The sequence below is a fragment of the Apodemus sylvaticus genome, chromosome 3 (assembly GCF_947179515.1).
Source record: "Apodemus sylvaticus chromosome 3, mApoSyl1.1, whole genome shotgun sequence".
NCBI lineage: Eukaryota > Metazoa > Chordata > Mammalia > Rodentia > Muridae > Apodemus > Apodemus sylvaticus.
The window spans coordinates 23,426,431-23,440,299 of record NC_067474.1 but is presented as its reverse complement, the minus strand read 5'-3'; the positions used below and the strand labels follow the sequence as shown (position 1 = coordinate 23,440,299).

The 13,869-nt window shown below is 43.6% G+C and overlaps 1 protein-coding gene across 7 annotated transcripts in view; it reads left to right on the top strand.

Moving 5' to 3' along the window:
• The window catches only part of Asph (aspartate beta-hydroxylase), a 225,844-nt gene that overhangs the window by 135,939 nt on the left and 76,036 nt on the right, over nucleotides 1–13,869 (top strand). For all 7 annotated transcript variants that reach the window (XM_052176054.1, XM_052176053.1, XM_052176051.1 and 4 more), the window contains 2 exons: nucleotides 5,642–5,792; nucleotides 7,522–7,658. In XM_052176054.1, coding sequence (XP_052032014.1) covers nucleotides 5,642–5,792; nucleotides 7,522–7,658 — 288 coding nt within the window. The remainder of the gene's footprint in view (nucleotides 1–5,641; nucleotides 5,793–7,521; nucleotides 7,659–13,869) is intronic.

The following is a 13,869-nucleotide window of genomic DNA, read 5'->3' as shown; positions in this document are numbered from 1 at the left end:
CAAAGGCAAAGGTCGTGGCTTCCTATGCTTTAAGGCTGGAGAGAGGAGGCTAGGCTCTGGGCTGCAGGCATTATTGCATATAAAGGCTTGTTTGTGTTTTGTCCTCTCTCAGACAGAAAGCCCTAGAAATGTTTTGAGGTGCCAAATGTTATAAAACACAGTCAATTTAAAAATGTTTCCAGTATTACACTGAGGGCTCCTCACTCCAAGGAAATGCAGTGCGAGCCTACTGCGTGTCAGGCTGTGCTGGGTATTGGAGATAGGTTCAGCAGCAGAAATGTTCTCACAGAGCTCCACTGTGAAGAAGAAAGGTTGGGTAAAGCAAGGAAGTGCCACGCGTGGACTTGAAGTGGTGACTGCTAGAGTGAAAGGAAATGGGGAACATCCACTGGGTATGTGAGGGGATTACCACGATAGAGAAAGGGTCACCAGGAAGGTAATCTTTGAGTAAAGCCTTGGAAGGTTTTATAAATGACTGTATTTCCGAGTCTCACAAAGTATATATTAGGTCATGTTACCTAACAATGCATGCTGTAGGCAAATAAGGCAGCAGCGGGGATATAAGAGCACACTTCTTATAAGCTTTGGTTGTAGGTGATATGAGTTACAGTGACAAGCTATAGTAGCTGAGCTGTGTCAGGGTTGTGGAAGGAGCTGTTCAGGTAGAGGGAGTGGATAGACAAAGGCCATTATTCCAGGAGACTCCTCTTGGCATCGGAACAGAAAGAGGGGCATGCTGGGAGCACGGGGCAGACCTGGATGCCAGCAGCACCTCACAGCTCTTACTCTCTATGCCCAAGGAAGCCTTTGCAGGCTATGATTGGCTTTTGTGAAGATTGCTTTGATTGCCACTTGGAAATGGGTTGTGAGCGCTGAATCCGATGCTCAGAAAGTAGGAGGCCGTCTCGACGCCTAAGAGCTGGAAGAAGGTGTGGACTGTGGGCTGGCCATGGAGGGGGCAAGGGCAGAGAGAGATTAAAAGGACTCTAGCTGGAAGGGTCATGGGAGAAGAATTGACCAGTGACTCCTGGTTTGTTGGGAACAGCTGAGGAGAAGATAATGCAGGCTAACTGACCAAGTGGAACACGGGTTTGAAGAGAGGCTGCAATCGGCAGTCTGCTTTTGATCTGAAGTTGGCCGTGGCAGTGGTTTTTAAAGATCCCTGTGGCTGCAGCGAGGAGACCACTGGGTTTATGGAATTGGAACTCAAGAGTAAAGCCAGAGCTGGTGAATTAATCTGTCAAGGTGTAAAGCTTTTGCCATCCTCCTTGGGGAAGGAGATGACCAGTCACAGGAAAGCAGTGGGAGTGAGCTACAGAAATTAGTAAAGCAAGGAGATGCAGGTGGTATTCCCTTGTGTGTGACCCTCACAGGGAGTAAAGCATCTGCAAGGAAACAGTGGCCCTTGTTCTGAGCTGAGGGAAGATGTGCAGATTCTTTTTATCCTGTTGGAGACTGATTCATTAAATTTTCATTAATTAAATATACATAAATTAAATTTGTAAGACAATTAATACAAATAAATTTCCCCAGTCCTTTGTACCTACTGGGTTTATTGCTTAGCAACTGTATGGTTTTGGTAAACTAATTGGACCATTGTCTTAGTCGGGGTTTCTATTCCTGCAAAAACATCATGACCAAGAAGCAAATTAGGGAGGAAAGGGTTTATTCAGCTTACACTTCTGCATTGCTGTTCATCACAAAAGGATGTCAGGAGTGGAACTCAAGCAGGTTAGGAAGCAGGAGCTGATGCAGAGGCCATGGAGAGATGTTTCTTACTGGCTTGCTTCCCCTGGCTTGCTCAGCCTGCTCTCTTATAGAACCCAAGAGCACCAGCCCAGAGGTGGTACCACCCACAAGGGGACCTCCACCCTTGATCACTAATTGAGAAAATGCCCCACAGCTGGATCTCATGGAGGCACTTCCTTTCTCTGTGATGACTCCAGCCTGTGTCAAGTTGACACACAAAACCAGCCAGTACAGCCATACTCCTCTAACCTTTGGAAACTACATAGCTCAGATCAAGACTGTCCAAACAAGTGTTGTGCTTTGTCACTGGTATCAAGTCCTTTGTTTACAGAAAGCCCACTAACAGGAGAGAAATGGTTATGCAAATGTTAAGAATGGCAAAAATGTTTTGTACTTTCCAAGTTTTCTCTGTATGTGATTTTAATCATGGTTCCAGGAGCCTCTAGAATGTGGTGATCTCCTATGTGTAGCCTTTCACAGGAGGAATTTAATATGTGGGCCTCAGGCACTATTTTTTTTTAATCTCTAAGCTATTATGCTACAGATGTTATTGATATTAACACTAATGTGGCATAAAACAAAAGTTAAGAATGATAAATTAAATTTTAATCGAGTAATTTAAAGGAAATTACATTTATCAGAGTTTTAAAAACTAAAAGTAGACAGATTTTTTTAAGGAGGACTAGATTGTGACTTTCCCCATTTTCAGTTAGCAAATTAACCACTTTGCAGTTCCTCAACAGATACTAAATAGTCAGCATCAAGTCAAATAAAACTATAATGTCTATATTTTTCAAGTACCACTGATTATGTCATTATTAATGTATCTTAATCAATTTTGTGCACATTCCCTAACCAGTGGACACCAAAGTGTTAAGTTATAAACTGAATTCACTTCACTATTTTTCACAAGCCATTCGTGGCTCTGAGGCACAGAGTGACACGGCCCCTAGGAAGTTTGAGTGAAGTAGTCCATCCACAAAAGTTTGTGGGACAGAGAAGTCCAGGGCCCATGGATTGCATGTCTTTCTCTCTTTCCAATTTGACTTAAAGAGATTGGATGCCTGTCTCTAAGGATTACTGAGGCCAGCATTGTCCTTCCACAAATCTTGCAGAGTCTGTTGGGTAGCTCTGCAGACCCCCAAGTGGCAAGGGCTCCCTTGGTGGTGTCCGTAGAACTCACTCAGCTCAGGGACAATGTTTCTGTCCAGTCATCTATCAGTACTCATGATCTTGGAATTTAATTCACTGTAGCCAAAAAGCTGATAATTAAGCAGAAAAGCTGGCTATGAATAGCTAGCTGGTGGATGGATGTATAGCCAGGATGGATTGTTGACATGGGATTTCCTGTCCTGGGATCTGTATCTGCTCTGTGAGCCTACTGTGGATTCAGAAAGGTGGTTGAATGGTCTGATGTGTATTTCCATCAAGCAAGGATGAATTTTTGTCATTAATTTTTCTGTCTAATGAACCCGTGTCTATTCATTGGTTCCACTGAGCCCTTGTCATCCTGGGAACCTTACCCTAATGAGTGCATGTTAACACATTACTTTATAGATGTGCTGTATTCTGAGAACTTTCTCACAAGTGACTTTATCAACTGGTGTTGGCTTTTACAAATTATTTGTCACTTGAGGTAAGAGATAAGAGGATACATCTGTCTTTGAGGATACCAAAGCCCTCAGACTTAATATATTAACCCAGCACACAGTTTATGTTAAATAGTGATTACATTTACATATCCTGATTAGAAATTTCATAGAGTAGTTTCAGCATGGAACTGCTATTATTTTTCTTTAAATGAAAAATCTATAAAATCTGAAGAATTACTGAGAAACCTCTTACACATTTCCCCTATATTTCTGTCTCTGGTTTTTCCTTCCCAATTCTCAGTTTCAAGTTATGAATTTGGGTGTATTTTGTTAGGAGAATAAAAGCATCCAGAGACTCTACCTGCTCACACAGTGCCCTGATCCCTTGAGATCGCCCAGTGGCAGGTGTGAACTGTCCTGCCCCTCCCTTCTCACCTCCTAGACCACTTCTTGTGTTTGCCTGCTCTCTTTTGTCTTTGGACATTCCCTTTCTGCTGGGTACTTTGCATCTACTAAGAGACCTGATGTACTATCTCACCCTTAAGACTCTGGGCTCTCATTCTCCTCTTCCTGCTCACACAGGTTCTGGCTCCTGCTAAAGCTAGCTCTTCACATCCTTCCCATGTTTTCTTGACACTGTTCCAGTTTGATGCATGTGTTCAACAATCCCACAGAAACAGTGATGGCAGGGTCATCGAGGCTGGCTCCACAAGGCCATTACATTCTCTTCCCAATCCTCCTCTTGTCCGACTTGGTGGCCACTCGGAGTGTCCTTCTCTTCCTCTTACATCCTTCGTGTCTTGACTTGCCTCTGGGACATTGCTGTGTAGTTGTTTTCTTCCTATGTCACTCACTCCATATCCCATTTTCCTGTCGGAGAAAATGTGTCTTCCTAACCTCTAGTGATCTTGAAACATTGGAAAATTTTGAGAGTTAGTCCTTGGAACTCTCCCGAGTCTACACTCTCCCGAGTCTACACTCATGACTCTTCTAGCCTGCCAGCTTTAAGTACCGCTTCCATCCTTGACAGCTCCCATGTGTGTGTCCTTAACACCAGCTTTCCCCCAACTTCACACCCAGAAATGCACCTGCCAAGTGTTTATCTCCACTTGGCATTTGGTTTAGTATACCAAAGACTGAACTCCTGATTCCATGCTTCCCCAAGAACTGTCTCTGTGCTATCTTTGCATTCTCAGGGGAAGACCTCTCAGTCAGGTAGGCACTCCCACCACACCCTGAAGTCATCCTCTCTCTTTCTGTCCTTTATACTAAACTCACAGCATCTGTTGATCTCTTGGCCCTGACCTTCAAGATGAATCTAAAATCTCATCTCTTCTTACCACTCATCACAGCTGCTTTAGCCTAAGCACCTGTCATCCGTGCCTGGCTTCTTGTCTGACCTCCCCAATTTTACCCATCTCTCTGCCTGTTCTCAGTACTGCTGCTAGCACAACAGTGCTTCAGAGATACTAGAAGTGTGGAAAACCCTCATCTTTTTCATCATGAAATAGTTCAGAAACCTCAATAGTTTACCAGGCCTGAATCACATGACGGCACTGTCATCTCTTTCCTCCCCTTCCTCCTCCTCTTCCACCTCCCTCATCTCCTCCCATACCTCCTCTCCTCCACTCTTGCAGCCTTTACTCTGCTCCTCACTGTGTTAGAAAGCCACAGCTCATCCTTTTCTCTCTTCTTCTAGAGATCTTTCGCCATAGCCACACACTCTGGCCCCTCTTCTAGACATCCCCAATTGTCTTGATTAGACCAGTAATTTCCCCATTCGGCACCCACTGTGCATTGATCTGCTGTTTCTATCCATAGCACCTTTGTTTGTATTTGTCATTTTGTCCCTTCCTAAATCAAAGCACAATGAGAAAAGATCTCAACCCGATCTGTGGAATTTGGGTGACACATAGGTAGAGTCTGACCCAATGACAAGAGGTGTTAATTAGTGAATGGGGAAATGAATGAGCCACTGGCACACAAATTGAAGAACAGACTGTAGATTAGAGTCCCGTATGTCTGATGTTCTTATATGTTGTTATGTCCATCCCCATCAGCCCTACAGAGTATTGTTTTGATTGTATAGTCTTCTTTCTCATCTGTAGCTTAGCAGCGGAGTTTTCTTCCTGTTATTGAAACAACAGTTGTCCTGCTTTCTTTTGTTTGTATCATTCAATAAAGAAAAGGTCAATGGTCTTTTTAAAAAGCATGTCTAAAAGTTCACTGTCATTGAATCTCTGGGGGAAATGACAACACTGAAGTAATGGAACATTGATCCGTCTGGGGGCTGCCTCTAGTGTGAAGATGACTTGGCAGAGAAGCGGAGAAGCAATGAGGTTCTGCGCAGGGCCATCGAGACCTACCAGGAGGCGGCCAACCTGCCTGATGCCCCCTCAGACCTGGTGAAGCTGAGCTTGAAGCGACGGTCAGAAAGGCAGCAGTTTCTAGGTGAGAAGCACTGGCTCGGTAAGAGAGGGACATGACCCGGTCCGTAGCAGCCACATGGTGCCTTCTCAAACTCAAGGTGCCTGGGAAGAAGCCTGCCTTTTGACTTGTCTGTCTTAAACACACCTTCTCTACATTTAACTAACCCTAGCCTCAGTAATTGTGTGCACCCTCATGTGTGTGTATGTGGGGCAGTTGTGTATGGGTGGTGTGTCTTTCTCTGTTCACACACAAGTGCATGCATACATGTATGGAATCAAATATCTATGAATGTCTAGGGAAGGAAAACCTAGATGCCATTCCTCCTTATTTTTTTAAGACAGGATCCTCAGTGGCCTGGAGCCCTTCACATAGCATACACTGGCTGGCTTGCTAGTCTCACAGATCTGAGTTGCTGCTTGTGAGCACAGGGATGACACAACTGCACCAGCATGTGTACACAGCCTTTTTGCTTGGATTCTGGGTATCTCGTGTCTTCATGCTTGCAGGACTGGTCTGCCTTCCAGTCATTGAGCTTTTCTCAGACAGACAGACAAGCTCACAGATCCTGAGGAAGAGCACCCAAGATTGTCCTCTAGCCTCTGTTCACATACCCACACATGCATATGAACACATACAGAAAAGTCTCTTGATCTTGTGAAGATGTCTCACCTTCTACAGAACTCCCTCAGTTTTTAGTAGAGTCTCTTCTGCTGAGGTGAGAATGAGACGAGGTCATATAAGAAGACTCTGAGGCAACTAGACAGAGATTCTAAAATTGCAGAGGTATGGAGTGGCCTTACAGTACAACACGAGATCCAGACAAGGTGTGGGAGGAACAGCAGCAGGTATCTGCAGGGGGTACCTGCACTGTTGGCGCCATTGCTATCTATACCACAGAGGGAAGGATGGCGTGGGCAAACCACCTGGAATCCTGATTGGAATAGTATTACCCAGCAATGGGGCACAGACCCTGGAATGAATGGGCCAGATTTCCTTCTGTTAGCTAAGCAGCAGCTGCGTTCCCTGACTGAACCTGCTTCTGTCTCCTCATATTCCCTTTTGCAGACATTAATCCCTCTGCAAGATAGGTTTTTTTACAAATACTAGTCTTCCTTAGTACAGCCCCTGCCCCTATTTGCAGTTTGTTTTGTGACAAAGAGCAGTGACAGTAGGCCCAGACTGTCCCCGCCTAAGCCTCCTAGTAAACAGCAGCTGGGGGTTCCTGAGCCATGTGGTGCACCATAGCCTGCCGTCCACCAGAGGCTCCCATAGTACTGGAAAATGTCTCCTCTGCACTATCAGTACCTGGAGACAAGTTCCCTCTCTTAGAGAAGGCATCCACAGTGAAGCCGGGGCCAAGTCCCTCCAGGCCCAGTTAAGTTTTATACTGACCGCTCAACCTGAACTCAGGCTTTCTATTAGCTACGCTCCATCTCAAATTTTAAAGGTAGTAAACGAAAATTGTTTCAGCAGAATTGGTAACTGACATTTTCTCAAGAAAGAACTTAAGATAAAAAGTGTACATGTGAATTGACTCAGAAAATAGCATGTCTTTACAATTTATGATTGATCCCATATTTAGTATCCACATAGAGCAATTACAGACAGCATTATAACTATTCTGCTCAGGACTTATGAATCCGTTCATAGAGGAAGTCAGATGTAGATTGTTCTTCCGGCTGGGCTAAATCCTCTCTCCTGGTCTGTATTCATTATATTTTTAATCCTGTTCATCATTTTCCAACACTAGGTCACATGAGAGGTTCTCTACTTACCCTCCAGAGACTAGTTCAGCTGTTCCCTAGTGACACTACCTTAAAAAACGACCTTGGCGTAGGATACCTCTTGATGGGAGACAACGACAGCGCCAGGAAGGTTTACGAAGAGGTAAGCACTGGCGTTTTAGGAACTGCACTGAGTTTTCTATAGACAAGTCCAAGTGCTTGCCGAAAAGGACATGTAATGTGCACTGTGTGTCCTCTTTCTCTTGAACGAAACAGCACGGAAGTTATAATGGCTAACATTCTGGACTTAGTTTTCTCTTTTCTTCATTCCCTGTTGGAGCCAGAGAGCCACATCGAGCACAGACTGGCCTCAAACTCGTGGTAATCTTTCTGCTTCAGCCTTTCAACTGCTGTCATAACCAGTTTTTCTTACTTTGTTTTTCTTTATTGGCATGCCTCCATTGTACAGAGTGATGGGTCCCATAAAGACTATTCAGGTATTCATATATATATATATATATTGACCATTTCAGCCCTGTATCTTGATTGGAATGATTTAATTTTAATTTTAGTTAATTTTTATTTAAGCTTCATTTTTATCAGTCTGTATAGGCAATTTTCTAAGGGTTTTTATTGTGATAAGAAAAAGAATGAGTTTAATGATGCGGTTGATACATGTAAATAATATACTATTTTCAAGTTTTGCAGTATGAGCTCTCAGGCAAAAGTAGTGGATTATACCATTTTCAAAGGGGCATTGATATTCCCATCCTCTGACCAAGATGGCGTTCAAAGGATTTCTACATTATAGTGGACATTTTAATAGATAAGCTCTAAGTCTCAAGTAACTATAAAACTTGGTTCCTTTAGGCAACAAGGGAATTTATTTGATATAAAGCAAACAGTATGTCGAATGCGCTTTGAAGCAGGAGAAAGCTAACAGCTCTGTAAAACAAAGACAGACGAGGGTCCTTGTTTTTAACTTGAGCCTCTGGATCAATGGTTTGCAAGCTGCTGCCTTACATTCAATGCTACTTGAGTGAGCTGGGACGGGTAACAGAAGGGTCTCTTCTTTGTTGGAAACATCATCAACATCAATGCCCAGCCTCCCCCTCAGTATGCTCAGAAAGAGGTGCTTGCCTCGAGTGCTCTTGGGACTTCATTGTAAAGTCATTGAATTTTGAAGCTATTGTCTTTCTACCCTTGTCATAATTTTGCTTGTTTTTGAGAGAGAAAAATGTGGCCTTGGCCTTTTTAGGACATCATTAATACCTACATGGTAGACTAAGACTACAACATTGCAAATGTATGTTCTCTAGAAAAGACCTTCACTAGGCCATAGCATAGTCCATGTGGGATAAGGTGTCGTTAACATACCCAGTGTCCCCTCCATGTGACACTTGGTGTCTGCTAATATACCCAGTGTCCCCTCCATGTGGGACATGGTTTCTGTCAACATACCCAGTGTCCCCTCCATGTGGAACATGGTGTCTGCTAACATACCCAGTGACCCCTCCATGTGGGACATGGTGTCTGTTAACATACCCAGTGACCCCTCCATGTGGAACATGGTGTCTGTTAACATACCCGGTGTCCCCTCCATGTAACATACCCAGTGACCCCTCCATGTGGAACATGGTGTCTGCTAACATACCCAGTGTCCCCTCCATGTGGGGCATGGTGTCTGTTAACATACCCAGTGTCCCCTCCATGTGGGACATGGTGTCTGCTAACATACCCAGTGTCCCCTCCATGTGGGACATGGTGTCTGTTAACATACCCAGTGTCCCCTCCATGTGGGACATGGTGTCTGTTAATATACCCAGTGTCCCCTGTCCTGCAAAGTTTGGTTAAGAGAACATCATGTGTCACAGTGATTCAGGATCATGTAAATTAGCAAGCCATCTGAGACATGAGACGGGGAAGTCCAGGGACCCTTCCCACTTGTGTGTTACCTCCTTCCCACACTCCCTTCTTTCTTCTCCTTGTAAAGTTCATTCTTGTTTCCCAACTCTCTCTCTTCCTTCCTTCCAGTATCCTTCTCTCACTCCCCCATTTCATTCTAAAGAGCCTAGTAAAGTACATCCTGGGAGCCACGCAAAAGTTAAGTCAACACATAATGACCAGCATGGAACTGAGTTTCCCTCTCACACCTTCTAGGAATCTTCCTTGAATACACTCATCCCTTTCACCTGACACTAAGTCTCAGAAATGTGGAACATTTTCCTTCACCTTGAAAATCAATATTATGTTGTGTCATTTATTCACCTATGACCATATTATCACTTGGTTGAGCATACTAGCATGCACAAAGCTCCAGATATTGCCACTATCACACAACTGACTGGTATTCTTTTAAAAGAAGCATTCATACATGGAAAGTAATGAGCGGTGCTCCTCTGGTTTTGCCTTTTACTTCAAAGCTAATGGAACTGTGGCTAATGAATAGTCTTTCCCTAAGCAAAGGTTGGCCTGGTGTGTTTATCTCTTTTTCCAAGGTCATTTCAGAAACTAACATTGGGGCTGCATATTTTTCTTCCCATTGATTTTTGAGTACATATATGAAAATCATTGTGAGATCCTATGTTTAGTTTGGGGTTATTTTTGTTTGTTTATTTATTTGTTTGTTTTCTGTTCTTGTTTTCAGTCCAGAGACTAGCTTTACAGAGGTTAGATAGAGACTGCTCACATCTGTAATTTTTGAAGGCTCCTCCCACATCTCCTTCCCAAGTTAGTAACATTACCACCAGCTTGAGATCCTAACTCAGCATCATCCCATGTTCTTTGCTGCCCCCCATACCTTTGCAGATGCACATCAGCCAGCGCACATTTATTAAAGGCACACACAGCAGCTCAGGACCTGAGCTTATTGAAGTGGCACAGAATGTGTCTTCGAGTCTTTCTGGAGCTTACAATCTGAGGCCAAGTCACCAGCTGTTCATTTTGTTTTCCAAATAGATCTATCTTCCCAATACTTTCACCAGGCACTGACCCAGATTCCTCTGTAGGATTGCTGCCCTTTGACCTTCATGTACCCTAGGCACCACCAGACCATGGCTCTCAGCGCCAAGTCTGCCAGGTTTCCTCCAGCAGTCTTCTTTAAATAACTTTTATACTAAACCTTTTCAGGAAAAGGTGTTCAATCTGATGTTTGTAGTTTTTTATGAATTTAAGTGTTATCTATTTATATACTCATGTGGTACATACTTGATCTTAAAAAAATATTCACACCCTCCAAATAAGATTTTAGGCTCAAATGAAATATTTTGAGTGCTTCTCAAATTTTACTGAACTGACAAAAATCCTCTCACTCTTACTATAATGTTCCTATTTCAGTCTGATCACTGTGAAGCGCTACCCATAGTTTGGTAGTATCCTTGCATCCATGATGAATACATTCTAAGACCCACAACACCTCAGTGTTGCTTTGAGCCATTATTAAATGAGACAGGGATTGTCGGAATGCAAGCTATGCAGTCCTTGGAGCAGTCAGGTTGGTGATAGAGACAATATTGACACCGAAGTCAGGTAGCATTTACAATATGGACAGGCTGAAATGTCATAGCCTCACACTAGGCAAGACGGGATATAATTTAACATTCCCTCATGCTACTCACAGTGATAGCAATTTGAACCACTGGACTCTTTTGTTGCTGTTTGTCTGATTGGTTGTCTGTTTTACAAAACAAAACAAAATTATTTGAAAATGGGGATCTGGAAAGGTTTTCTTTTTTTATACACAGGGTTTTTCTGTGGAGCCTTGGTAGCCTTTCCTGTCCTCAAACTCACAGAGCTCTGCCTGCCTCTGCCAATGCCTCTGCCTCTCAAGTGCTGGGATTAAAGGCGTGCGCCACTAAACCTGGCCGACCTTCTGTCCTTGTATCCAGCTCTTATTATCCTCTGTACTCTCACAGGTAAAAGATTCCTACAAGACAGAACACTTGGTTCCTTTTTCCTGGTCTGAGAGTAGGTGTATGATCTTATAGTCATGTGACCTGTTTTGGACAGATGACTCTTGAAATATCTGCCTACCATTAGGACTTTAAATGTTGTCTTTTTGAAGTGTTTCATTTTTCTTTTCCCCTCTTAGAAGTTCACTTATGAATCATAATCAAAACATTCTAATTTTGTTGCCTGTGGTTTAGCCTCTCCTGTATTATGAACACATCAGTGTATGTGTTCTTATTTCTAGTGAATTATTTACACTTACTCTTTGAAATAATGAGTCACATCAGGAGGCACACAAAAGGTGTCATTTTTTTCCTTTTCTTTTTTTTTTTTTTGATAGGACATCTAGCTCAGGCTAGCTTCAAACTTGCCTTGTGGCTGAGGCTGACCTTAAGCGTGTGCCCTTAACTGTACCCACCTTCCCCAGAGAACTGGAATTGTAGGATTGTCCCACCATACCTAGCTTCAGGATGGTTTACTTAAATTCTTTGAAAATTTCATACACTGTATTGTGATCATCTATCCTCCCAGCTCGTCCCATGTCCGCCTTCTCCTCCCTGTCCCCCAACTTCTTGTCATCTTCCTCTGGGATATAGTTTACTTATTGATCACACAGCATTTGTTGCTCAGCAAGAGTATTGTGTTTACCTTGGCTCACTCCCATAGTGACTCTTCTAGATCCCTGTGAGTTAGGAATCCCACAAGAACACCAAGCTATCCAACCATAACATATATGCAGAGGACGACCTTAGTCAGACCCATACAGGTTCCCTGATCTCTGTGAGCCCATGTAAGTCCCATCAGTTGATTCTATGTGCCTTGTTCTTGTGATAGTCTTGGCCCCTCTGGCTCCTGCAATCCTTCCTAACCTTCTCCACAGGACTCTCTGAGCTTCACCTAATATTTGGCTGTTGGACTCTGCATCTGCTCCCATCAGTTGCTGGATGAAGTCTCTCTGGTCTCTCTGATGATTATGCTAGGCTTCTGTCTCAGCATATTATGCAGAAATGACAAACTCTACATCAGAGGTTTTATGGTTGAGTAGGTGTCCCAATCCCTGCACTTGAGGCCTTGCCTGGTTACAGAGGATGGCCAGTTCAGACCTTGTGTCCCCCATTACTAGGACTCTTCACTAATATCACCCCTGTAGATTTCATGGAGTTTTCACTGTAATAGGTTTCTACTGAGCTCCCCAAATACCGCCTGCAATTCCAGCCATCTCTCCTAGTATTCCTTCCCTTTACACCCGCACCCACGCCTGGTTGTTCCTGTTCCCATCTCTATCAGCCCCAAGACTACTTACTCAATAAACAATTCTATTTATCCTTCCCTGGGTGTCTTAGTCAGGGTTTCTATTCCTGCACAAACATCATGACCAAGAAGTAAGTTGGGGAGGAAAGAGTTTATTCAGCTTACACTTCTGTATTGCTGTTCATCACAAAAGGAAATCAGGACTGGAACTCAAGCAGGGTTGGAAGCAGGAGCTGATGCAGAGGCCATGGAGAGATGTTCCTTACTGGCTTGCATCCCCTGGCTTGCTCAGCCTTCTCTCTTATAGAACCCAAGAATACCAGCCCAAAGATGGTACCACCCACAAGGGGACCTCCCCACTTGATCACTAATTGAGAAAATGCCCCACATCTGGATCTCATGGAGGCACTTCCCCAACTGAAGCTCCTTTCTCTGTGATAACTCCAGTCTGTGTCAAGTTGACACACAAAACCAGCCAGTACACTGAGAAATTTTTTTTATTCTATATATTTTTTATTTACATTTCAAGTGATTTCCCTTTTCCTGGCTCCCCATTCCCTGAACGTCCCCTAAGCCCTCTTCCCTCCTCCTGTTCCCCCATCCACCCCTTCCCACTTCCCATTCTGGTATTCCCCTATACTGCTGCACTGAGCCTTTCCAGAACCAGGGGCCACTCCTCCGTTCTTTTTGGACATCATTTGATTTGTGGATTATGTCTTGGGTATTCCAAGTTTCTAAGCTAATAGCTGCTTATCAGTGAGTGCATACCACGATTGATCTTTTGAGACTGGGTTACCTTACTTAGTATGATGTTCTCCAGCTCCATCCATTTGTCTAAGAATTTCATAATTTCATTGTTTCTAATGGCTGCATAGTACTCCATTGTGTATATATACCACATTTTTTGTATCTATTCCTCCGTTGAGGGACATCTGGGTTCTTTCTAGCTTCTGGCTATTATAAATAGGGCTGCTAGGAATAGTGATCCATCCTTATCTCCTTGTACTAAGCTCAACTCCAAGTGGATCAAGGACCTCCACGTAAAACCAGACACACTGAAACTAATAGAAAAGAAACTGGGGAAGACCCTTGAGGACATGGGCACAGGGGAAAAGTTCCTGAACAGAAAGCCAATAGCTTATGCTCTAAGATCAAGAATTGACAAATGGGACCTC